The sequence below is a fragment of the Cupressus sempervirens genome, chromosome 8 (genome assembly GCF_028749045.1).
Source record: "Cupressus sempervirens isolate cs-2001-9-10 chromosome 8, ASM2874904v1, whole genome shotgun sequence".
In the NCBI taxonomy this organism is placed as follows: domain Eukaryota; kingdom Viridiplantae; phylum Streptophyta; class Pinopsida; order Cupressales; family Cupressaceae; genus Cupressus; species Cupressus sempervirens.
In genome coordinates, this window is record NC_143125.1 from 504,512,976 (window position 1) to 504,540,217 (window position 27,242).

General features: G+C 34.5%; 1 protein-coding gene across 2 annotated transcripts in view; it reads right to left on the reverse strand.

The window, feature by feature from the left end:
* Window positions 1–27,242, reverse strand: part of LOC149543409 (trafficking protein particle complex subunit-like protein) — a 246,556-nt gene that overhangs the window by 182,384 nt on the left and 36,930 nt on the right. For both annotated transcript variants that reach the window (XM_089798197.1, XM_089798198.1), the window contains exons 4-7: window positions 15,586–15,688; window positions 15,224–15,238; window positions 6,486–6,631; window positions 5,948–6,143 (exon numbers count right to left, since the gene is read on the reverse strand). In XM_089798197.1, coding sequence (XP_089654323.1) covers window positions 5,948–6,143; window positions 6,486–6,631; window positions 15,224–15,238; window positions 15,586–15,688 — 460 coding nt within the window. The remainder of the gene's footprint in view (window positions 1–5,947; window positions 6,144–6,485; window positions 6,632–15,223; window positions 15,239–15,585; window positions 15,689–27,242) is intronic.

The following is a 27,242-nucleotide window of genomic DNA, read 5'->3' on the forward strand; positions in this document are numbered from 1 at the left end:
CTTGGATCTACTTCTTAAAATGGAAAGAATCAAAAAAAATCCTTAAGAGATTTAAAGAATTCAAAACCTTAACTGAAAATTTATCAAGACACAAAATTATAACTCTTAGGACTAATGATGGAGGGGAATATACTTCAGATTTGTTTAAAGAGTTTTGTAAAGAAGCAAGAATTAAGACGGAGCATATTGTTCCTTACAACCCACAAAAAAAGGGGGTAGCAGAAAGGAAGAATAGAACAATTATAGAAGCAGCAAGAGCTATGATATTTGATCAAAATTTAGAATATTATCTTTGGGCAAAAGCCTCTTGTACAATTGTCTATATTCAAAACAAAAGTCCTCACAACCACCTTAGAGATAAAACTCCTAAAGAAGTCTTTACTAAGGTTAAACCTAATATAAGCCACCTAAGTTCTCACAAGGAGTAAGTGCTAGAGACAATCTTCCAGACTTTAATAGACTTAAAGGAGACTGCCTACAAGAAGAATTTAGGAAACTTAAGAAAGGAGGAAAATTGATAACTGAAGATGAAGAACTTCATGTTCTCAACACAAATTCCTATGAAGGTAAGAAGAAGCACTTCAAGAAGAAGAGGGTAATCAAAGAAATGACAAACCTAAGAAAGATTTATCCAAAATAAAATATTTCAAATGTGAAAAATTTGGACACAATAGATCTAATTGCCCTAAGAATAAAAAGCAGCAAGTAAACTGTACAAACGTTACCAAGAAAGAAGAAAACTATGATCCTGAGAATCATGTATTGTATTCTGCACTATCAAATGAAGTATCAAGCAAAGCATGGGTAATTGATAGTGGATCGTCTCGACACATTAAAGGATACAAAGAATTACTAAATTCAATATCAGAAGAAGTTGATGGCGAAGTTACCATCGGTGATAATTCCTCTCATTTAGTCAAAGGAATTGGGAATTGCACCTTGAAACTGAAGTTAGGTATTTCTCTACATCTCAAAAGAGTACTCTATGTAACAAGACTAAAGAGGTATCTAATTTCTGTTACAACACTTGAAGATGATGGACATAAGGTTGCATTCATGGACAGTAAAGTAATGACCTGGTCTAAGAACTCTTCATTCAAGAAATCAAAGTTAATTGGTCAAAGAAAGGGATGTATGAATTAATTACAGAACCTAGTCAACCTATTCAAGCATTAATTCATGAAGCTATTGATATAAACGAAATATGGCATAGAAGTTTAGGACATCTGAATTTCAAAGCCTTATCAACTATGGAAAAGATGGTTATTGGTTTACCTAAGTTGAATAAAGATCATTCAAGCATATGCAAAGGATGCACTCTCGGTAAGAACACCAAAAGTCCATTTCATGATAACACTAGAAAAACTAACACTATTTTGGAATTAGTCCACTCAAATTTATGTGGACCTATGTTTGTTCCTTCTCTTGGAGGACTTTGATACTATAAACCTTTTATAGATGACTTCTCTAGGAAAACTTGGATCTACTTCTTAAAATGTAAAGAATCAGAAAAAATCCTTAAGAGATTTAAAGAATTCAAAACCTTAACTGAAAATTTATCAGGACGCAAAATTATAACTCTTAGGACTAATGATGGAGGGGAATATACTTCAGATTTGTTTAAAGAGTTTTGTAAAGAAGCAGGAATTAAGACGGAGTATACTGTTCCTTATAACCCACAGCAAAATGGGGTAGCAGAAAGGAAGAATAAAACAATTATAGAAGGAGCAAGAGCCATGATATTTGATCAAAATTTAGAATATTATCTTTGGGCAAAAGCCTCTTGTACAGTTGTCTATATTCAAAAGAATAGTCCTCACAACCACCTTAGAGATAAAATTCCTGAAGAAGTCTTTACTAAAGTTAAACCTAATATAAGCCACCTAAGGATATTTGGGTGCCCAGTATATATACATGTTTCAAAAGAAAAGAGAACTAAGTTAGAACCCTTCGGGAGGAAAGGTATTTTTGTTGGGTATAGTGAAACATCTAAAGCATATAGAATTTTCATACCTGGTTAGAAAAACACTGAACTTAGTAGAGATGTAATATTTGAAGAAGAGTTATCATTCAAAAAAGCCCTAAGTTTTGAAGATCCCACACATTTACCTACTTCTGAAGAAAATCATGAATCTCAATTTCAAAGGGAGAACATTGATGAAATTGAAGATGAAATTCAAAATCTTAATCTTGAGGAAACTCAAAATTCTAAGAAAAGACCACTTTGGGCTATTAAAACTATAGATGAAGCACAAGACTTTGCTACACCATCTAGAACCTTCATAGAAGGCAAAAGACCCAAAAGATTTTCTAGTTATGCAGTAAACATGAGTGATTTATCTAAATCAGAACCAACCAATGTTTCAGATGCTATTAAACATGCAACTTGGAAGGAAACTATGACGAAAGAATACCAATCCATTATTAAGAATGGTGTTTAGGAAGTTGTTCCCAAGACCTAAAGGAAAATCTGTTGTTTCTTCTAAGTGGATATTTAAACTCAAGCATGCTGTCGACGGTAGCATTAAAAAATATAAAGCTAGATTCGTAACCAGGGGATTCTCTCAAAAAGAGGGAACTGATTATGAAGAGACCTTTACTCTTGTTGCCAGATACACCTCTATAAAATCCTAGCTATTTCAGCATCGAAGAGATGGAAAGTACATTAGATGGATGTAAAAACAGCATTTCTAAATGGAAAGATTACAGAAGAGGTATATTTGGAACGACCTGAAGGATTTGAAACTCATAACCTTGAAGTCTTCGTTTGCAGACTCAAGAAAGCTCTCTATGGGCTTAAACAGGCTCCAAAGGCATGGTATGAAAGAACTGATAAGTATCTCTCTAGTTTAGGATTCTCCAAGAATGAAGCTGATCCAAGTCTCTATTATAAAAAGGATAAAGATGATATAATAATTTTGATACTATATGTTGATGATTTAACTAATGACAGGGGATGATCATCTTATAGATCAATACAAGAAACATCTAATCAGAGAATTTGAAATGAAAGATTTAGGACTCCATTACTACCTAGGACTAGAAGTATGGCAAAATTCTGACAACATCATACTTAATCAAGGAATGTATACATTAAACATCTTGAAGAGATTTGGAATGTGGAACTGCAGACCTATGTCTTCTCCAATGGAGACTAATCTACACAAACTTAAGGAAGCAGCAACATAATCACCTTCTGTAGATTCTACTCTTTACAAATAGATGATTGTGTCTCTTATGCACTTGGTAAATACAAGACCTGATATTTGCTATGTTGTTAATGCCTTAAGTCAGTTTATGTGTGAGCCAAAGGAGACTCACCTAGTCGCAGTCAAACACATTATGAGATACTTACAAGACACTCTTAACCTTGGGCTCAGGTATGAGAAACTTGACTTGGACTTATATGGGTACACAGATTCAGATTGAGTTGGAAGTGTTACTAATAGGAAAAGCACTTCAGGATGCTATTTTAGTTTAGGCTCAACGATGATATCTTGGATATGCAGAAAGTAGGCTCCAGTATCACAGAGTTCCACAGAAGTTGAATACATTGCCGCAACAATGGCCTCTCAGGAGACAGTTTGGCTTAGAAAGTTACTTGTGGGATTATTTAGTCAACCCATGAATCCTACTATTATTCATTGTGAAAATCAGAGTGCCATCAAGCTTTCTGTGAATCCAATTTTTCATGACAGGTCCAAGCATATTGAAATTCCTTACCATTATGTAAGAGATATGTTAGGCAAGAATTCTCTAAAATTAGAATACATTTGCACTGCAGATCAGACAACAGATATTCTTACCAAACCTCTCTCTCGAGTGAAGATAGATCACTTCAGGAAAAGACTTGGTATGATTGAATTATAATACATTTGTATTCTTTAATTATTAATTAAATAATTTTAAGTTAAAATTATTATTGTCAAGCTATTGACTGTTATGGGCTCCACCATTTGTATTTATTATTTAAAAGGTGACGATCTCTAAGATAATGAACACTTGTATAAAACATATTATGAGAGATGACGATCTCTTAGATAATGTACTGAACAATAAAGAACTACTGTCAGATCTAGATGAGTTCAAGATCGCATTGTGATATAGACATTTCTATACCTATGAGTCACAACTTGGATAAAGGAAGAATTTAATCATTCTCCGGATTTTATCCTATGAACTGGTAAATCTTAACTCAAAATCATATTGTGATATAGGCCTGCCAGTACCTATGAGTCACAACTTGGATAAAGGAAGAATTTAATCATTCTCCAGATTTTATCCTGTATATTGCATTCCGTGCAATACTGTTATCACTAGTATAAGTGATAAGTCATATCACTGGTATAGTAATATGACATAGTATCATGTGTTCAATGATACCACATGCTTAGAAGATTCAGATAAATATAGAGTATCAATCTATGCTTATTCATCTTAATTGATGATGCTAGATATGTTATCTCTCAGTATGATCATCAAGTTAAGAGGGAGTGTTAATTCTATAACTTTGAAATCATACTAGTCTAATTCTACAGAGCGTACAGATCTGATAATACATGAAATCCCTTTGGAATTAAAGCCTATTAATAATTATCTCTTCCTTAGTTATGATTGGCATCTTCCATGGGATATACTATTAAAACTAAACTTGATCAAACTTACTTAGTTTAAACACTAACTAAATGTCTTTAGCATTTGACACCGATTGCAAGGAAAAGCAATTAAAGACAACTAGATAGGGATGTGTCCTATTGCTATATTTAATAGGGTGTGAATGTGGATAAAGAACGCACATCAATACTAAGTCTGCTTCTTTAGCATTCTCTACCTGATACGAATTATAGCAGAAGTAAATATTATTGCAGAACTGTATATCACAGAAAGAAGAAATAGTATTCCGTCTGATATTGACAAGCCATCTCCAGCACTAGAAGGCATTTCATCAGTCTGATTTATAGCAGAATTTGCAGAAACTTTACAAGTCCCACGTGCTACTATGTGCTATAGCATGCCAGATTTCTTATTTTATTTAGGAATCTAGCGATTTGAGCACCTCTTTGGACTTAGCATTTATTGGGGCCCATGCGCTTTACACACTTCCTGCTAAGCTGTCCCCTTGAAGCTTAGATAACACCTACATACCTGAGCACCATCTAAAGAACATCAAAATTTAAAATTGAGATCATGAATTGCATTTCTTATATTGCTAGAGGAACTCATAACACCTGTTTTGGGGTAATTAAATTTCCATTGATATGCACTGATTTCTTGCTGGGACCCACCAGATGCTTTCCACAGTTTCTGGTGGTCGTTACATTATTTTTGACAGACATTATACCATCTATGACCTGTGATTTTATGATAAGAAGGATTAGCTCCTAGCTGTCCTTGCAGGTGCTGGCAGTGGGCTACTATTGGAGCTCAACAGCGGCTGTTGCTGAACTAAAATTACCGAGCGCTGGGTGTATTTGCAACTGTTCTAAGTGCATTGTAAATTGCACTCTGAGATACAGTTCCAAATTTGTTATTGTATACTGGTTTTTGTCAGATAGAATGAAATGGAGTTTTGACAATTCTTGTTCTTCATTAGTTCTGCTGGGTTTAGCTACACTTCGTCTCCTCAACCCAGACTGAATTAAACAAGATTCCAACTGTAAAATCCATCACAAGTTTACAGAAAATGTATCAGAATATACAAAATCTGAAAAATGCCAAGCTGAGTGAGATAATGAGATGAAGAACCATACTCTGCTGTTACTCATAAGTGGCCACGGATTCAATCATACCTTCCAAAAAATTATTAGCTAACAAAAAAATTTAAGACTCTCATCTGTCCAGAGTATCTTTCAAGCTTTTCTAATTATTGCAAAAAAATGAGACCTCTACAACAAAATCAGTCAATGCCAACCTGTCAAATATTCAATCAGTAAAATAAGTTTCTTACATTTCCGAGGATACTTTGTGTCTGCAAGCGCCCAGGTTCACCCAAATTTGTCCTCCATGTGATTTGAAGCTTACCAAGGGTGTTGCTTCCTTCTACTTTGACAGCTGCAGACTCAGAAGATGACTGTGTCAACTGATATATATAATTTCGAATTCCCCCATTTGCTCTGATGAGATCTGGTGCCTCAAAAATATCCCTGATCATTTTAAAGCAGATACTATCAAAAGGCTGTGGTTATCATTTTAAGACAGATGGTATCAAAAAAACTAAGTCACATTCAAATAACCAAGCATCAGTTCTAATAAATGTTGAGTCAAAAAGAACACACTTGAAAAGGAGTCCAATTTTCTTTTAAATTTGCTAAGTAAAGAGCAATGAGTTTTTCTCTTTATAATATTAAATATATTAAAACCATGTGTTGTTAATGAACAAAGAAGACAACAATGTAATTGACTCCTCTATTAGCTATCAAACTAAACATTATTCTAAAATTATATGTCACAGGAACTCACATCTTGTGTCCAATGCATATGCTTACCTAATGTGAGGATCAACTTCTATTTTGGCATCATCAGCTGTCAAAACTTTTGCAGTCCAAGGTTGAGCAGGCTCAAATTGCACTTGATCCATATAAAGATGCAACTTCGTGTGATTTTCAATACAAGCTTCCAAAAATGTACTGTCCTGTACAAATCATGTGCTTTAAAAACCCAACCAAAAAACCAGTAAACCAGTACATCAATAATGAATTCAAAAAAGCTCAGTCCAAATGCATCATCATAGAAGTGGTGAAAAGGTGTTCACTTAAATGACTAAAAAATTGACTGCAGAGAATACGACATTATTGACCAAAATACAAGCTTGGCCTGCTTCACAATGACGAGGAAGTGTCAGGTTTTATGGTTGGTTAATAGTAGAAGTTTAGAGGAATGCAAACTAGAAAGCTAATAATCTGCTTCATTAAGCAAACTTTGAATTCCATGACTGCAGCTTTTTCAATTGTCAGATCTCTATCGATATAAAAAATATTAGATCTCTATCGAAGTTCAGTCATTGGCATGAAAAGGACTGCAACTACTTGCAAATAACAAATCAAAAGTTCATGTCTTTTGCTGTTATAGTTTCTGGATTTCATTGTGTAAAAATTTTAATCATCAATGTTTCGAGTCACACTCTGTGACCCATCATCACGATGCAAGAGAACATAAGGAGAAGAAATGTTGATGATTAAAAGTTTTATCAATGCAATCAAATCTAGAAACTATAACAGCATTCATATGGATTGCAAAACCTAATTAACTCGATTCATGTTTTTTACCAATAAATGGTGAAACTGTATTGATTGGGCTGTAAGCATGATATAATTAGAATATAAGCTATGGGCCTGGAAGATTAACACATAAAGAGGAAAATTTCTAATTTCAAGGTTCACTGTTTTAAGATTCAGTTACAAAAGGCCCAAAAGGCCACAAATTCATAAATGACTCAATAACATAGTGCACAACAATAAGAATAGGTATAAGATTCTAATTTCCAGCTATACAAAATATATCAATAAGGTATATGATTCTAAGTTCTAGCTAAGTAAAACTATGCCTCTTTTGGAATATCAATATCAAAGAGCCCTCTAATGCTGATTCACTCTATAAAATAAATCATGATATCCAATGACCCCAACCAATCCTTATTACACCTACTCCTTGTCAATCTACTAGAATCTTTCAGACCAACATCCCAACACGTGGTTGTTGATGGTAAAAGTGCATCAATCCTGAAGCCACAAGGTACCATGAACTGCATTAACTTTTCCAATCATCCTGAACCTGACACAAGCCTATTCTTCTTCACCAAGTGGACGTAACTGTAGGCAAGCCAATTATTCTTTGCAACAGAGGAACTAGAAATATAAGTGCATTGTAGCAAAAGTAGCTATTTTTGAACAAGAGTAGCAACATCCACCCTCACCTCTAGTTTGTTGAATGTATGACCCAGAGGATTAACAAACTAAAATCACTACTTCCAAAGTCTCAATGCATCCTCAAAGTTGTCGACTTTCTCAAGAGCTTTCATGAGCTTCTCCTTTACCACCATTTAAAGGAATAATTTTGCCAGTCCTAGGTGCATACTATTACAATATTAGATAGTTTATATTTTCTCTCTCTTCTATCTTTTTCTAATGGTCACTCTTTTTTTAATGTTTCCATAAACTCCTTATGTTCGTTATGCAAAGTTTCTTTTTCACTCTACAAGAATGTTTCTAGTTCCGCTCTCTTGTTCGTTATAGAAACATTCTCTTGTATTTTGTATATATAGATTATTCATGATTTTTGCTTAATAACACATTCATTATTTTACCATAATATGGTGTCAGAGCAAATTCCTAGCCTCTTCGAAAAAATTTAATTTAATTTTGAAATTACTAGTTCAAAATTTTCAAAATATTTGCCAAAGTGTGTTCAAAATTTGCATCCTTTTTTTCCTCCAAACCCGACTAGGGATTCGGTGTCCAATTTTTTTCTGCAATTTTGTGGCCTTCTTTTTGGACATTTTCAAGCTCACATTTTTCTGCACATCTTCTACAAAGGGTAGTGTGTAGGGTGTTTTAAAATTTCTATCTCTGATTTTCGTCCAGCAGTTTCGTTTTCCACCCTTTTTTTAATAGTCAAATCTGCTTTTTTTGGGTTTTTTTAAAATTGACTAGGGTTTCTTTCAATACTCTCTTTTTTCGTGCCAGTTTCAAAAACTTTTCATAGATTCCTGTTGGGTTTTTGCAGGTCTAAATGGGGTCATCATTTCAATGGAAAGAACTACAACACCTGGAAGCAAAGAATGATGACGATCTTCAACCTTTGCCTTGAGGTGCTTGTTCTTGATACCAAAACTCGTCCTACCATAGTCAATGCTACCACAGACCAAAATTGTAGAACATGCAGACCTCTCTCATCAACCCAAGGCTGCCTTTTACACTTTTTGAGGACATGCAAATTTTTGTTTTTTGAAGATAGATTGACCATTAAGGGAGGGTATTACGATATTAGATAGTTTATATTTTCTCTCTCTTACATCTTTTTCTAATGGTCACTCTTCTGAAATGTTTCCATAAACTTCTTCTGTTCATTATAGAAACTTTCTTTTTCACTCGACAAAAATGCATCTATTTCCTCTTTCTCTTGTTCATTATTGAAACATTCTCTTGTATCTTGTATATATAGATCATTCATGATCTTTGTTTAATAACAAATTCATTATTTTACCATAATACATACAACTTGTGTTTGAGAGCATAGGCAACCACATGAAGCAGGGAAAGAAATATAACAAAGAGAGAGGATGATCCCCTAAACCACATATACATTGCTAGTGACTTGGGGTCATTTCAAAAATGCCAACTAGATGAAGAGATGATCCTTGGCAAAAATGATTGTACTCTTGTTGCCATTGTTTCCATTATGATTTTGAAGATTGTGTTACTTCTATATATGTGTCAAAGATCCTAATACTACATTTGTTCTTCTTGAGTTCTTGATCTATTATCATGATAGAGTTCATTAGCTTGTTATCCCAGAATGTGTTGGAGATCATGATACTTGTCATAATGGAGACTATAGTAAGTTGTTGTCCTTGAGATCATGACTAGTATTTGCTAGACTACAATCAGTCGTTGTCCCAGAGTGTGTCGGAGATCAAATAACCCATATCCTTCTAGGATATACCATATTCTTTTGGTAGGCATCATGAACATGATGCCAGTGCACATACCAAGAAAGTGTAAGTACGATGAATATCATATGGTTGATATTTCTTGTTGAATTATAATTTGGATGATATCGAATGATAACATCTAAATTGATGGATATATGTTGAAATACTTAAATATGTCATTCCAAGAATAACATATTGAGATGATATCTCTCTATATGCTTGAGCACATAATGTGTTCTATAACAATCCTCCCTAGCTAAGAGGGAGTGCTAATGTTGTAGCTTCAGTTGGATTGAATTGACCTAGAGATAATCCTTCTATGGTTATTGGTTAATTATCAACTACACAAACCCTCTTATATCTACTTGTATATTTATTATATATACTATATATTATTATATATGTTATATATAATAATATTTAGATATTAATGTTAATATTATCTAATTGATGATTAATTTATAAATTACCGTAGAGACATGTCTCTTCTATGCATATTTGTATAACTTTCAATCTGCATTTGGAACACACAGAAATATGGTAGTGTTATTACATTTGCAGTGATCCTGCCCCTCAATAAGATAGATAGATATGCGAAGAAATGCAAAAAATATACAAAATTAGATTTGGGTCAAGTAAACACATTGCACGGTAATCAATATCTGGCAACAAATTAATTTTCCTCATCATAAATTAAGTATTTGACATTTGTAAAGAGTACAGAAGGTGCTTTAGATGCAAGAAGTTTGCTGAATACAATGCCCAAGTACTGCTAAAATATAGGACTGACCAAGCTCAAGGAACTTAAGCAGTTCATTCAACTTTAAAAGACCATGCTGATCACTTATTCTTGTGATCAGATAGCTAATATCAATAATTTGATTCAAATTCTAGCATTGACAGCAAAAACCTAAATTGCTACCAATGATTAAGTACGCACCAATGACCATGCAACAAACCAAGGAAGGAACTTTTCAAAATCCATTCTCCCAGCCCATACATCTGCAAACACTGATGAATCAAATCCAGCAAAGTAAATAGCTGAAAATGTTTTGCATGGGTTCATCTCAGGTTCTCCAAATGAAGGTCATCTATAGTTCTTGGCATGCATACTAATACACCAAAAATGGAACTCTCAGTGGCATATTTCGAAGTCCTTGTAGTTTTAGCAACACCTAATCATTAAAGGGTGGATGATTCATCTATAGAAAGTCTAAGTATTTTGAAGTTGAGTAAACATAAGCTTGTAAAGGGAAAACATATGTTTAAACTTTTTAAGTGAAAAATGAAAAAAAAGAAATTGCTTTAGAGTTGTTTTTGGCATCCTAGGATCTGGATGCTCTCTTGGTACCCACGGCAGCACATAAGCACACTATGGATGCTCTGCCAACATGCTTCCTGTGTACACCAGAGAGTACCTGCCTCTACATCCGCACCTAAATGCATCCACATCCACATCCGGGGGTCCAAGAGAACATCCAGTAACTAAGCTCCAGCTTATTCTAGAAGCTACACCATGAGGTGGAAACTGGAAAATGGAATATTCTAGAAGGCTCATCAATTGTTATAAAAGGAAGGGTTTGCAATCTATTTGACATGTTTTAAGCTTATGAATTTCTATGATGAATCGGCATATTGATGCTTGTATCAAATTGGATCTCTAAGGACAGAAAACTTTAGTAGATTGATGGAAGGGTTGGACCAAATGCAGTGTCCCAAAATATTGGTACTTATTTGAATATTATTCAACTCAATGTCCTATTTTATTTATGGTGAGCCTTCAGGAGATCTAGGACACTTGAGTCATGCTCAATATTTTTAGTAAGTTACTTAGATGTTTTGCTAATACTTATTATTTATAGTAACTCACTGGGATAATCAATTGGCATCAAATCTATATTTCTAAAGTGGATGGATTATTCCCATGAATTGATATTGGTAATTACCAAAGGGTTTAAACTTTAAACTTCAAAAATTTAAGTTATATTATTAATTATACAAACAAGTTTAATAATATTAATTATATTAAAAGACATTATGATATGACAACATTAAAACTGGTAAAGTGTATTTAAGTCATTTTCATAAAGTGACTTTAAGTTAATTAAAATTATATAAGGGGTCAATTTATTATTATTTCCAGTTTCAAGTTAATATGAATATCAAGAGGGAATTTTTTTAAAAGGGTTACCAGAAACTTCATGAGAGGATTATAAAAGGGGATTTGAGGAACTCATTTGATATACTAGGTTTTGTTTAATTTCTCTCTAAGAAACTTGAGAGCTTTGGCTTTCATTTATAAAATCTGAGAACGAAAACCCTTGGCGTTTCTCAGTTGTGCAGACAAAAACACATTAGGCTTATTATATGGATTCATTTCAGAATTTAAACTGGGCTTATTGCAGGTGTTTGGCATTGAGGAATTGGAAATACCATAAATATGCAGATGCTCTCAAACTTTTGGATTTGTTGGTTTGACTTTATATTAAATTTATCAGATTTTTATGGCAAGGGTTTGGAAACCCATTTGGCATCATATTATCTTGATAATACTGAAGGGTTTCATTGCTTCCTCTTAAACCCTAGGCAGCTAAAATTACATTCAATATGCATCAAAATTGCTTCAAACCTCATCAGAAGAGTTGCATGCCATTACCCCTCTACATTAAGTCCCATTTGTAATACACATAGGCAAGCAAACTAATTGGGTATGTAAAGAATCAAATTAGGTTTGTTATGGTCAATATAATGCATTTTCCGTATGATGTTACAGTTTGCTATCACATGTATCAGACCTGTAAATTAGTGTATGCAATTCTGATTTATGCCTAGTGTTGTTGATGTTTGGTACCTTCAGTTGGATAAATTATGAGACTGAAGTGTAGAAATATATGTGATATATATATATATATATAAAACAATCATTTGTTATTATATTAATTAGATAACAATGGATAGACATGTCTCATGAGGAGACATGTCTCTTCCTTAATATAAATAAAAGTGATATCACTGCCATTGGAAAAAATATACCAATAAGGCAATGCAACTACATTTGCAGCAATCCAAAGATTCAACAAGTGTCATCATCATTTCCTTGAAAATATTTTGTCATAGCTTTAAATCATCCTTGTCTATCATTTTCTATGCTTTTGAAGTCGACTTGGCTATGAACATACACCCCAAAACATAAAGAGTGATCAGAAAATCAGACAACAGTGAGTTGTATGCCATGTGTTTGACAAAATGTCAAACATCCAAAATTGAGAAAACAGGGCAGAATTAGTAGGGATTCTTAGATACCCTAATTCTTGTAAGGGGTGGACTCATGACGGAGTTCACACTTGTGTCATATCTGTGAAGTCTCCATTGGTGACAAATTTGTAAGGTATTTGATTATTTAGAAATAATAAGATATTGCTTCTATGCCTAATTTGAGGAGATAAGATCACTTTTCTGTGGATACTTTGTTAGCTGATGGTTGCAATAACATATATTTGAACCGAAATATATAGTCCAGACAATAACACCATCCATTGAATATCATATATTTATCAGGTTATGCTTTGTGGAATTTAAAACGAAGATGCAAAGGCGCAAATTTAATATTTAACTTTGAATAATGGTGGAGAAATCTGTTTCCCATGTGTGCGCCAATATCATTAAAACTAGCTTTGCAAACCACAGGAGTTCTACTGCTGAGTTTTTCATTAGGGTGGTTGTTTGATATCTCATCTTGCGATTGTAGGTAGGAGTTTTGTGGTGAACTTGAATTCCTAGAATCATACCATGATGCATCTTCATTCTTGGGTGCTTAGTTTCCTTTTTCCATGACTTATCTTTCCTATTTGTTGAGCTTTTGAGGCTGAGAATTAGCCGCTCCATTGCCTATTGAGTTATGAAACAGAGATGGGGAATGAACAGACTATTGTTGTAGACGGACGGTAAAAGACAGGGAGAATATGTCATGCTATTGTTATCTTCTAGTATTGTAGTTGTGGAAACCTCATAGTAATTGTTGTGGGCCATCCTAGAGGTGTTAAGGAGTTCATGATGAGGATTATGAGGAAGAGGATGACGATGAGGAGGATGAGGATGTCCCAGAGGTTCAACCTTAGACATAGGGAGAGAGGATGGCTCTAGAGTCTTCCATGACCTATCTTAGGCATACTGATCGGAGGACATAAGCTACTTTTAGTCTTCTATGCTCCAGCTTTTATTTGGATATATGTTTTGAACTTTTCTTTCCATGGATTTCATATTCCATGAATAATGTAGACATTTGACAGTGACACTATATTTCTATTATGTTATTTAGTTTAACTTTAACTAATTTTCTTCAAAAATTTGCAGTTATACTTATGTGATATATGCAAAGTTGTGCATATGTGCAAAGTAGCTTCTACTTATCTTAATTATCATGTATTTGATGTTAATTGACCAAAACTTTAAATCCTTAAAAACATTTGAATTTCTTGGGCTTTTTGATTCACCGAGTCCGAGTCTGAGCTCGATCTTGGCTTGCCAAACCCGAGGCTTGTAAGTTTGTAACTATGATACATACACACATACATAGACACATACATTCACACACGCACGCACACAACATATAGATATATGAACATACACATACATTCATACATTCATACATACATTCACACATACAAACTTGCATGCATGCATATATGCATTCACACATTCATACATACATTCACACATACATACATACATAAATTCACACAAAAATACATATACTAACATGTGTGTGTGTGTGTGGGTGTGCGTGTGTGTGTGTGTGTGTCAGAAACAGAAACCAAATCACAGGAAAGGTAATGCTTTATCAGGAACAGCAACATTTGCATGAGAAGATATTGATTGTTTTCACAATCGATAAAATTATACTCCTACCATTTTTAAACATGCATACATGTGTATAGACACATATATACATACACACACACACACACACACAAACATACATATACATAGATATATATAACATCAGATTTGTAATTATTATAATGACATTGTCTTCATAATCTGCATTACAGTAATATCAGGTTGGACAGTGTTATAATATGAGTTATATAGAAATCAGTTTGCCAACTAAAGCCCCATTACTTGCTCGAATTACTAAATTGATCAGATATCATAAGTCATCTTCCATTACTTTCTTAATAAACCATTTGACCTAGCAAGTTAAAAAGTGTGGAATGAGACTCTTAGTGTCCCAGACTATAGAAAGGATGCATTACAGAAAACATTCACTAAACATAAAAACATGTAACATTGTAATTTCTTTAGATTACAACTGAGAACAGATTATAACTTTGAAGTTCAAACATTATGTTTTCCTTTCAAATTAAGACAGACAAAGTTTTGACAATTAGTTCTTCTCAATCCACCGTATCTTTCATCATTCTGGCTGAACAATTTGTACTTTTGTTCCATAATAATTACATTAGCATGTGTATTGAAAACCATCAAAAAATTTAGATACTCAGTGCACAATGTTTAATATTCTTGGGATTGGTTTACAACCTTATAGATTGTTCAGGTGAGGAAATATCTTACCTTGACAGAACGCACCTGGAGCAAGACAGGAAATGCCGCACAAACCAAAGACAAGCACAAATAATTTAGAAATATGAATATCCCAAAAGATATAAATAAGAGCATGAACTCACAACATTAAGTCTATGACAATCACTGATCTAAATCCTTGATTCTATTTCGTAGTTTTTATCCTTTTTCAAAAATTGAAACCATGTTGCCTTAGAGAAATCTAAGCACCAACAACTCATTACTTTCTATATTGTACTTTTGACTCTTGATTACTGACCTGGCAAATCAAACAAATGGAAAGGTTAAAACAAATTGTTTTAATAAGATTAAAAAATCACTGACTATAAGCTTTTGGTTCCATTTGTCCCTACCTTTGTTCTAACTGAAAGTGGATTTGCCACCACAAATTTGAAAAACTGAGGTAGATGCTTACGCTCTCCATCTGCATCAACATACACAGCCATGCAAACTAGCCTGGGGCATTCAAAAAAATAAAACGTTCAATAAACCTTTTCATTTTCAGTTATCCATAGAATGATGAGAGTAATTAGATTTTACTCAAAATCAAAGCAAAAAAAGAAGATTATTCCTTGAGTCTATGCCAAAAAGGTAACATATAGTTTGGCAACTAGATCATATCTTTCCTCCTAACGTGCTGGTAAATATTTTATAAAGTAAAGATGCTGCTAGAACAATTGATACATATAGGTCTCGTTACACTGGAACATACAAGAGAAAACTTTCACCGATAAAAATATAAGTTCAATAGCCAGCTTTAAAATTAGTGCTCAAAATAGACCAGAATAATATAAAAGTTATAATGCAGGCCAAGTCTAAGAACCCAACCTTCCTGATGTTTTGCCTCACAAACCAGTGCCATTACCAATTCTATTGGCACGTTTAGGTATATGATTACATTCTTAAAAATGTAAAACTAGAGTTCAGACCTTATGGATGACCATTATATTGCCTCAAATCTGCAACTATGCTAAAAGAAATGGCAAGAGAATCCAACATTCTACGTTGTTTGGCATTTTGCAGGGCATTTTCTCCCATTAACTTTAGTAGGTCAAATATCACCCAATATACAAATCAAGTGCAAAGAGGTTGTGGAATTATAGAGCCTCCACGTATGATGGCAACTATGAGTTGGCTACCCAGGTAAGATGATATAAGTCTTATTTGATACCAGTTTTCAATGAGGAATTTTCAATTGCCTCAAATACTACCGTCTACATATAACTCAATATGAGGTTTCTTTGTACGAAAAGGTTGAGCCTGCTAATATTGTTGTCTCACCATGGTCTAAATTGTTCCATAAAGTAATCATTTTTTTAAGTCTTTACAGGTGTAGTAAGTCGTTATTAATCTTAAACTTGATTCAAAAAAACACAGGTAACTACCAAAAGTTCATGGGCACCAAAAGGCTAAAAACAAACTCTCAAACTGTTCCAAATCTCACACCATTTTAGAAGGAAAGGATAAAACCCTTTTCTTTTTGAGAAATTCTAGGGTTTGCAGCTATTTATGTTATTTGCCTCCCTGTTTGGCATGGAAGCACCACCTGGTTGATTTATTTTTAACCCATGCTGCACGATATGGAGGAAGGTTTACCATGTTGCAAGGGGTTGAGGAGGTTTCAAGGTTCCATTTATGCCTTATACACATTGTACAAAGAAAGATAAATGCATCATAACAAGCCTCTAGCCCTTTTTGATGCAAAAGAGAGTACAGTTTTGACAGCGAAAGAGGGAAGTGAAGCACTATTGGACAGAGCATAGATGTCAATGTATTCTATGAGAGTGTGAAAACTGAAAACAGTGTATGGCAGGGTGTTGATAGTGATACAGGGCAGTGATCAAGAACGACAGTTTACAGACATGAAGTTAAACCTGTGATTACTATTACTAGTACACATAGGAACTTTGTATTAGGAATTTACACACCTGTAGCAAATGATGTCAAATAGTAGAGCTATAACGTCAACACAAAATACCAAAAGCTTATTCAACACCTTCAGGGGATAGTGTCTGTGTACCTATGCATGAAGATGGTGTTCATCATGCACTTATCATAGATAGCTTCAACGAACAATGGATAAATCAAAACAGAGCTCTAGGAAAATTCAAGGGCACAATGTCTAGATACAGTCATGAAGAATAATCCTCACAAAACAGTATGATAGTTATAATGCTAAGTTTCTGGAATAGATTGTGATGAAAAATCTCTACACAATCTATTCCAGAAACTTAGTATTATAAATCATGGATTGTGGAAATCTGATTGCATTAGTATGATAGTTGGAGGGTAAGTGTTTTCAATGACAGTGGCACGTTTTGAAAGAAAGAGTGAATATGTAAAATACTAAAATGTGGTAAGGTTTTCGTTGCTTATGAGGGGTAATGAGCATTGACAACCAACAGCATGATTCAAAGATAATCCTTCATAATCAACTATGCTATTAAGTGACATAATGGCCATGACCAGTTTTCAACTATCAAGCCATAAATGATAGTTCATCAACAAAGACAGTCATCACTGTTACATGGCAATTAAGTATACTACAGATAACTTACGGCCTACAACAAGAAAGTGAAGTTGTTAAACTATAGTTCAGCAAGCAAAATGTCAAGGACCATGGTCCAAGGCAAGGCATTTCCAGAGATCTTGCATGACAGTGCAAAGGATGGTAAGGTAGTATATCACCATGCAATGACATTTAGGGTAGTGGTCTTCAAACTAAAGTCTGGTGACTGAGAGACAGCCCATGCATATGAAAGAAGACCTTGAACACTGTCATGGACAGTATCTCAGGGCAGAGGTTATAATAGCTAGAAAATCACTAAAAGGGATGACCTAACGTGTATAACAATCAAGTGGCCTTGAAGCTAGGGGCACCCAAATGAAACATGACAATTACAGTCTGCACGCCCACTAATAGTAACGGTGGCATATGATTTCAAGAGGGCAGTGAACTATTACTGGACAGTCCTAGTAAGAGACAGTCTACAGTCAAGAGCCAAGAGACAGTGCAACCACAGGATTGTCATGACAGCAGTGTAATTGTGGGAAAAGGGCAGAGATATTAGTTCCAACGACAATAATTCTGCGACGACAATGTTTTGAAGAATTTGCATGGCAGATCATGGAAAGAATGAGAATGTACACGTAGAGGCAGTGAATGATAGTTATATGATGACAGTGATGCACAATCAAAAAAGTTGGCATCGAAAAAGATGCAGGCTTGAACGGGAGGTCAGTCTATGACCACAAAACTACAATCTCAGTGGCAGTATGACAGTGGCACATTGGCAGTGATGTAGACAGTCCACAGAGAACACCTCACAGACCTACTGAGGGCAGTCATCGTCAAAGGCAATAAAAAATGAGTATCACAGCGAATGAATATGTGAGAGTGCAACCCCCTTACATTGATCACAGTAAGCTTCAACATAAATGACAATCCCAGTATGATAACCTAGGTGATAGTGAGTCATTTAAATCACAGTGCCTATGAGGAAGCATTTAAGGTCTTATCCAATGCGACAAAGAGACTTTCAGTCTTCAGACTCATTCAACAAGTCCTTTTTTGCAAGGCAGTTTTGAAGCAACTTAGATGTTGATGAGGATTAAGGAGCTGTTGGAGGCATTTAAGACACCTGTGCCGGTTCACAACTTTTTGCAAGCATGTAGGTGGCTGAAGAGCAGATATAGAAGCAAGCAAAGCAGAAAGAGGTTGAAAAAGTCAAGAACCTTCTTCCATCTACACCTACTTGAAGCTTTTAATGACGTCAAAACAGGGACTCTGTTTCCAAGAACCCAAATAGAGGTCAAACTACCAGGTCAAAGCAACTATCTTTAATTGTTTTTAGAAGCATGTCCTATATTATCTCCTATTGCTGGATAGAGAAAAAAGATGTCTAGGTCGGCTTGTATTCAGTTCTTTCTAGCATTTGCTAAGCATTGCAAAGCAATTTTCCAAAAATATGGCATGTAAAGCTTGATTCAATACAATATAGTATTATTCACAGATTTGTACTCAGCTTTTGTAATTTAAATCAATGAAATTACTGTTTTTACTTTGTTAGGAGCTATCTATTGTGTCAATTTCAGAAAATGGTTGATGTGATCCTGTGATACTATATTTTTTATCCTAAATTTTTGGTCCCATTTTCATCACCGTAATGCAGAAATATATCTATGTTTCAGGTCATGACTTGTATTAATCTAGTTGTACAAGAATTTAGTTCTGAGAATGCTGTGACTAAAACATCTAAAAGACATTTTTAACTACTCCCAAATGCTCCCTTGGATTTGAGTCTTGTTATGAAAGTTCGATGCAACACATGAATTATGTTTTCTGTAGTTTGGTTTATTGAATTGAGTAATCAACAGACAAGAATCATAAAACATCTCATGTGTCACTTCCTATTAGGATTTTGAGTTTTTTTTGCACCATTTTCTACCATTCTCCCTGTAAACAACATTGGGATAGATTAGTTTCAGCTCCACAAAGACTATCAAATATAGAACCAACTCTATAACTGGAGGTTTGGCCTCAACTCACAAGGTCTCACACCTTGAGATCATCCCAATGTTTCACTGCACGGGTAAAATAGGTTTAACAAGGTTGTGTGTTATGGTGATGACAAAGCCAATGGCAGAAGCACAAAGAGATGGAAGCTCAATTAGAAAGCTTTCAAAAAAAGGAGCAGAAAGCAAGCCAAATCAAATGATAGCTGCCTCTTCCGATTCTCCTCCCATCCTAGATTGAGTTCATGTAGCATGGGGCTGGACTTCACATGAAAGGAATTAGATAGCATAAGTAACAAGCTCAAATTAGTTGTGAGGAAGTGATGGAAGGAAATATTTGTACAACCCAAGAGAATAGGACATATTCAAAACAGTGCACTTACAAGAAACAAAACTATGATAGGCAATGAACAAATTAGCACAATTCAAGAATCTTTAGGAAATAGCAAAAAATAATTGCAGAAAAGAGAGAAGTCAGCCTCCAAACAAACAATGATAAGACATAGAATGTAAGGCGGCAAAGAGGTTTGTAAAACAAGCTGGGTGTGGAGAAAATAAACAGAATATTCTATGAAAATATCTGTGATGACTAAAAAGAGAAAGATACACAAAAGCAATGCAAAAAAAGCTAAAATCATTTAGGGAATCATAACCTAACTATAACAAGGAAAAAAGTTAACCAAAAATAGCACTACATCAATACAGTGGCTGGAATAAACAAAACAGTTCTAGGAGTGAACAAAACAAGGACACACTTCTACAATCGATGCAGAGATATAATTGCTCGCTAAAAAAACAATCAATTCAGATATATAATTGCTAATTAAAAATGACAATCAATGCAGAGATATGATTGCTCGCTGAAAAAGACATTAGAAAAGGTATTATGAGTTGCCAAACAGAAAAACCAAAGATGGATTGTAGTCATAATAAATAAAATGAGTTAACAGTCTATTAAGGCAGATTTCAAACAGTGAGCACAAGTAGTCTAGTCATAATACTATTCAAGAATGATGACGTCAACTATACCTCAAATACAAGGCCAGTATGGTTTATCTGCTTCTGAAAAAGCTGGTTTGAAGTATGGTAGAAAGAACCAATAGATGTGCCAAATAACAAGGTGGCATAACACAAACTTGATTTGGACCAGAACATTAGATAATAGGTCACCATATCACTGTTAGACATTTTGAAACATTATGAGATAGACAAGGTGGCAATGAGATATAATTGCTCGCTGAAAAAGACACTAGAAAAATGTATTGTGAGTTAGCAAACAGAAAAACACAAGATGGATTGAGTCATAATAAATAAGATGATTGGTAGTTCTCTAGGCACACATATTTAACAGTGAGCACAAGTAGTCTAGTCATAACACTATTCAAGATTGAGGACGTCAATTATACCTCAAACTACAAGACAAGTATGATCAATCCTCTTCTGAAAAAGCTGATTTAAAGCGTGGTAGAAAGAAGAACCAACAGATGGTGGTAAAACACAAACTGGATTACATCATGTTTAGATAGCTTGAAACTGAGATAGTCAAGGTGGTGAAGACTATTGGTGTTTTGTTTATCTAGAAAAATTGACAAGTAATATAACAACATATCCACTAATTCCTATGCTGAAAATGGTGACCACACTTATCATGGTTCTGTTGTACGGGTTTGCCCATCCACATCTGTTCCAGAAATCTGCCTAAAGGAATTGATTGGCAATAGGGAAGAGTTCCTATAGCAAAACACACTGACCTGTAGAATAACCAAGGTGTGACTGAAACTGAGAGAATTGCATTCTTGGATTTTTGAGAATTGGAAAAATCTTTGGAGGAAGAAATTTGTATATTTCCATGTGTCAGAGGTTTCTTTGAATTTATATCTCTGGGAGACAGGTAATAGATGTTGGAAAATGGCCTGTGGGTTTCTTGTGATGACAAGCTGTGCATGAAATCATTATATCCAGCATTTGATCCACAATCCGAGACTTCTAATCTGCATTTTTATGGGTGTGCTTGCCTGCCCTATCTTTCATTCTGATTTTGATAGATAGAATTTCTACATGCCATAGACAATGGTCTTGGGAAATATTACTGCAGCTTAGACAAAATTCTTGATTCTCGCAGCTCCATTTGTGCAAACATTTAGATAATGCAATGCTTATATTGCATTTGGCAGTACTGTACTGAAAAAAAGTTATTGAACAGAATGAATGAATTTGGGTTCCAAACTAGTACATGACAGCAATTCACAGATTTTTTTTACAAAGCTAGCTTAGTTGCTGGTTCAGGTACAGGTGTGAATACGAGTATGAAAATGTAGTACATGGGTACATGCCCAAAAAATTAAGGTTTGTGTATGTAAGGGTAGGGGTGTGTGTGTGTAATAATAATATTTATTATTATTGTATTTAAAAATATTTGGAATTGTAAAATTAAATCCTTTGATAAAATGATACTTCATCATTCATTAATACAGAATGCCAAAGACAAATATTAAATGCCAAATTCTAATTGAATAAACCTTAAAGACACAATAACATCATCAAATACACATTGTGCAAACTCAAAGTAGTAGTATATGTCAAAAATCAAATGGGAGTTTGGGAGCAATGCCTCAATAGAATAAATGGGTAGCAACCCTTGCAGAGGTCAAGGGGCAATACCCCTTGTGGGGTCTTCTGCTGCCAAGCCCAAAATTAAGGCCTTCAAAAGCATATAGAGCTCCATTGTGCATATCATTTTATGACCTTATAAAGGGTCATTTTAGGCCCACAAATGATCTTCGAATGGAGACAAAATGAGTTGAGGGCAAAATAGCAAACAAAACGATGTGTTTTTAGGTTGAATGGTCCATTAAGGGCCATTTTAGGGTTTCAAGCAAAAAATGATTTTTAAAAAACACCCTTTTTTTGTTTTTCAATTGACAAAGTCTTTCGGTCCCACAGATGCACCCAAATGTGCTTCAGATGTGTCCAAGATGCACATAATAGACTGTGGATGTGTGACAGATGGGTGCACATTCAGATGCATCTACAGTCCAGGATGTGCATCCTAGACACATCAAAATTGTGCATCTAAGCTAGTACACATCTCAATCTGGTACACAGGCTCAAGGTGCATATCTGGTAACAAAGCAAGCGAGGGTAAAGATCAGAAAGCGGACAGATCTATGGGATTGCTTTAGAAGTAGCTTTAAGCCCAAATAATTCTAAGTATTATCCTCAACACTGCTTGGCCTCTACATTCATCAGTTATAATTAAGGATAGACATGCTAATTGTTGCAGGACTATATGTGGTAGATGTAATATTCCAACAAATTTTATCATAAAATATTTACCACTTTATAATCATCAAATTCACATTAAGGCAAGATAAGCACATGTAGTGAGCAATTAGTATTCACCACATTTGATCACCAAGATCATGTGAGATCATATGGTGGATGAATAATGACTTATATATATTATTTCTGATAACAATACCAAAAATTATGTAATAATGGATTGTACAGACAATTAACCGAAAGGCATTGTGTGGGATCCTTGCTCCTCGAAATTGCATTTTTGACAGAAAAGTTGTCAATCCTTCTCTGTTTTTTATTTTAAGATATGCACTTAAAACCTATTTTTTAGGGTATTTTAATAATGAAAAACTTTCCTTCTTTTATTTTGGATGATTTTAGCATTCTCAGTTCTTCAATAATGAATCTTCCCTTCTTGTTTTTGGATGATGGCAAGTTTATAATTAAAACGAATCATTTTCATTTTAGTTGAGTTTTTAATTCCTTTCTCAAATTTTATTAGGGTTCATAGATTTCTTTTGTTTTAGAATATGATTAAATTTGTATGAAGAAAGTTTCTTTTTCTTTTTGTGCAGTAAAATCAATAGTTTTGATCAAATATCATGGTTTCAGTTCAATTCTTTGAGATGTCATCAATTAGCTTTTTTTTACATGCTTTGAAATAAGTGTGTAGATGAAATCCAATTAAAATATTTTAATTTTGCAGGATTTGGTTGTGAATATTCAAATGTTACGGTGATTTCAATTGGTGTAGTCATTACTATTACAATAATAGATAGTTTCTATTATTATTTAACGGTTATCTATTTGTAATCTATTTTAAATATTAGAATGTTTGTAATATGTAGTTAACTTTTAGTTAGTTGTTAGTTAAAATAAAATGTTTCTATTCTTGATGATCATTTCCTAAGGAAACATTGTTTATTCTTTTGTATATAATAATCTATTGATCACTATTAGTAATAAGCAAGTATTTTACCAATTGCTTCTCGTAATATGGTGTCAGAGCTACCTTAAATTGTTGAAAATTTTTTAATTTCTTTTTGGAAATTATCTCCTTAAATTTTTCAAATTTAAAATTTCTAGGCTAGAAAAAACGAAACTTGCAGAACCCATCTAGGGTTTCTGCGTGAGTTTTTTAAGCTTTGTTCGTGGGTTTTGCAGCTGTGTTTTTTCACAATCTATTTGTGGGTTTCGTAGCAGCATTTTCTGTAGTCTGGTCATGGCTTTTTGGCGCATCTTTTCCTCTGCAGCTCGCACACCATTTCTCCTACAAATCCCGCCCAATTTCATGAGTTTTTCTGCAACTCGTGGTCATTTTTCTGCAAAAAACAGCGGTTGTTTTACCTATTTCATGGTTGGTGTTTTCTGATTTGAAGGCATCTAGGGTGTCTAAAAGCCTTTGTATTAGGTTCGCGCCCAAAATCTTTTGTTTTTTCTCTGAATCCGCCATTAGTTTGAAGCTGTTAATTCTATAACTCTGGTAATCATGACTGATCTGAACTACAGATCATACAGATCCTGTAATGCATGAATATCCTTACTAGGATTTGCCTCTTTGATAAACCTTAAATGATTAATCTTATCCACGGCTTTCTTAGGAGCATTTAATAATGTTCTTTTGCATAGTTGTTAGTATAATTACTAACTAATTATGATTTCAAGGAGACGCTAGTCTTGGGATATAATCAATAGTTTATACATAAGAGTCGACCTAGAAAGAGTCATGTCCTTTATAAGGACATGCCTCTTGGGTGTGCAATATAAGTCTGAGGTAAGAATGAGGTTAGAGTACACATAAGATACAATTAAGTCTACTCCTCTACATTACAGCCTCATGCGATTTATTGCAAGGATAAGAACATTTCCAGAATAGTTATTATACTATATGTAACACTTCATTTAAAGGTTTGTATAGTCAAGACCATCTTCAGCATATAAAACGGCATTATATCACTTCGATTAGGTAGCTGAATTTGCAGAAACTTTACATTTTTCACCCTGGGTAGTTTATTCGAAACCCTAATTTATTGTACCAGACCCAAAAATAAATTACAAATTCTTGGTGGGTTTTCTCGAGAGCTCAACTCCGTTTTCGTCCTTTTTTTCCGGGTGTCTCGATTTTCTAGCCAATGGAGCCAGAAAGCGATAGCATATTCCTTCTGGGCTTTTCAAACTCTCTTTTGGGTACCTCTTCATTTTTCTAGGTCTTTTGATTTTTTGCCTCAAAGTACATGCCTTAACAGATTTTCACATTTTTCACTAAAAAATGCACTATGGCATCTTTGACTAGTATTCTGCTCGAGGGAAATGAAAAATTCAATGGTTGGAATTATTGCACATGGAAGAAGTGGATGTTAACAATCTTTGAATATCGGAATATTGATCAGATTTTTCTGGGTGTTACAGAATGTCTAACGACAGCTTGTACTGATCAAAATACATGGGATCAAAATAATCAGGAGGCGGTGATGCTTCTCATATTATTTGTAGCTGATGATCAGCTCCCTCAAATTCCATCTAGCAAGACAATTGCCGAGATATGGGAGCATCTCAAGGAACTACATGAGACTTCAGACAAAAGAAGGGCCTTCTTTCTCAAGAATTCTTTGTTTTCTATTGTCATGGATGAGCAGGAATTGCTCCAGGAACACCTCAATAAGATTTAGGATATCTGTGATCAGTTGCTTGCTATTGGACGAAAGATGGAGGAAAAGGGCATCGTGGTAATAACCCTCAAAAGTTTGTTAGAAAGTAAAGTCCACCAAGATAATTGGGGGGGGGGGGAGGAATCAGTTATGCAATTAAAACAATTCTCAATATCCTTATTAATTCTGAAACATGTAAACAGTAGATGCAACAACCACAAAAAGATAACCATAAACAATAACACCAGATCTGTTAACTAGGGAAACCCTTGATCAAAGAGAAATCCCCGATGGGGATGGTACCCACAAAATGTACTAATATAAAAGTTCCTTGTGAAAGGATGGACCCTGTTAGGAGTCAATGAAATACAATCAATACATATGAGTCCCTATTAGGAGACTTTGAATCCCTGTTAGGAGTTGATAGGAAGACCACTAAACCCACTGTCCAAATAGCCTTTGTACTATCCTCACTGAATGATACAATTGTACATCAACACTATCCAACAACAACTTCTTTACCAAATACAGTTCCTTGTAAGCTCACCGTGCCTCAATTGCACTAACAACTTCTTTGATCCAAAAGATATTAACATGTAAGTTCACATAATACATCAAATTGATATGACCGCATATCACACTTTACATCCAAGGAAAAGACCTTTCCTTTATACCAAGTCCTAGAATAAGTTATTGAGTCAGCCTTGAGGCTTTCCCAATTTACAATAATAATATAGGACCAACTTAAGATATTACATTTACACGTTACATTACAATATTACATCATTTCACAATTACAAGCAATCCGTCAACTCACAACCTTCATTACTCTTTACTCGCTAGTCATCTGGATGTGGTGATTAACCACATCATCTTCAACATGTCTTCTACCTCTATCCAAGTCCTCTTAACCAAATTCCATCTCTATTAGGAGATACAATCCTACCAATAGCGTCTGCTTTCCAGAAACTATGCCTGAACAATGTCCTTACTAAATCCATCATAACTTTGTCCAGTCTTCATATTTTTGTATCCGCTCTTAACTGTAGCATCTAGACATCCTCTAGATCATAATCCCAAATACACATAAGCTGATTTTCAATCCTCGAACCGTGTGAAGCCAAACTTTGTCTGCTACTCTGGTAGTCTTTATAGAATAACCGGTATGTTGAGATCAATGACAAACTCTCTCATGACTGCAATACACAACCTCTAAATCATGTCTCCAGCACTGCTAGGATACTCCACCATAGGAATACCATCAGCATTCATGCTAACAAAGTTTACCCAAGTCCTACAAGCATTTTATCTAGACTTTCAACATCACTTCTATTGGTATTGATCTGAATTTCACAGATCAACACACACTTATGCTTTAGCAAGATCGGCAGAAATAGCAATTTGGTAGCAGTTCCACCTCCACCTCCACCGCTTTCAAAAGGATAAAGGCAAGTCTCATTCACAACAGTCTTCTCAGCAGAAGTCCTCTACTCCAACATCAGAAGGCTCTGAGAAAAAAAACATTCAATGTAACTACTACCACAAGT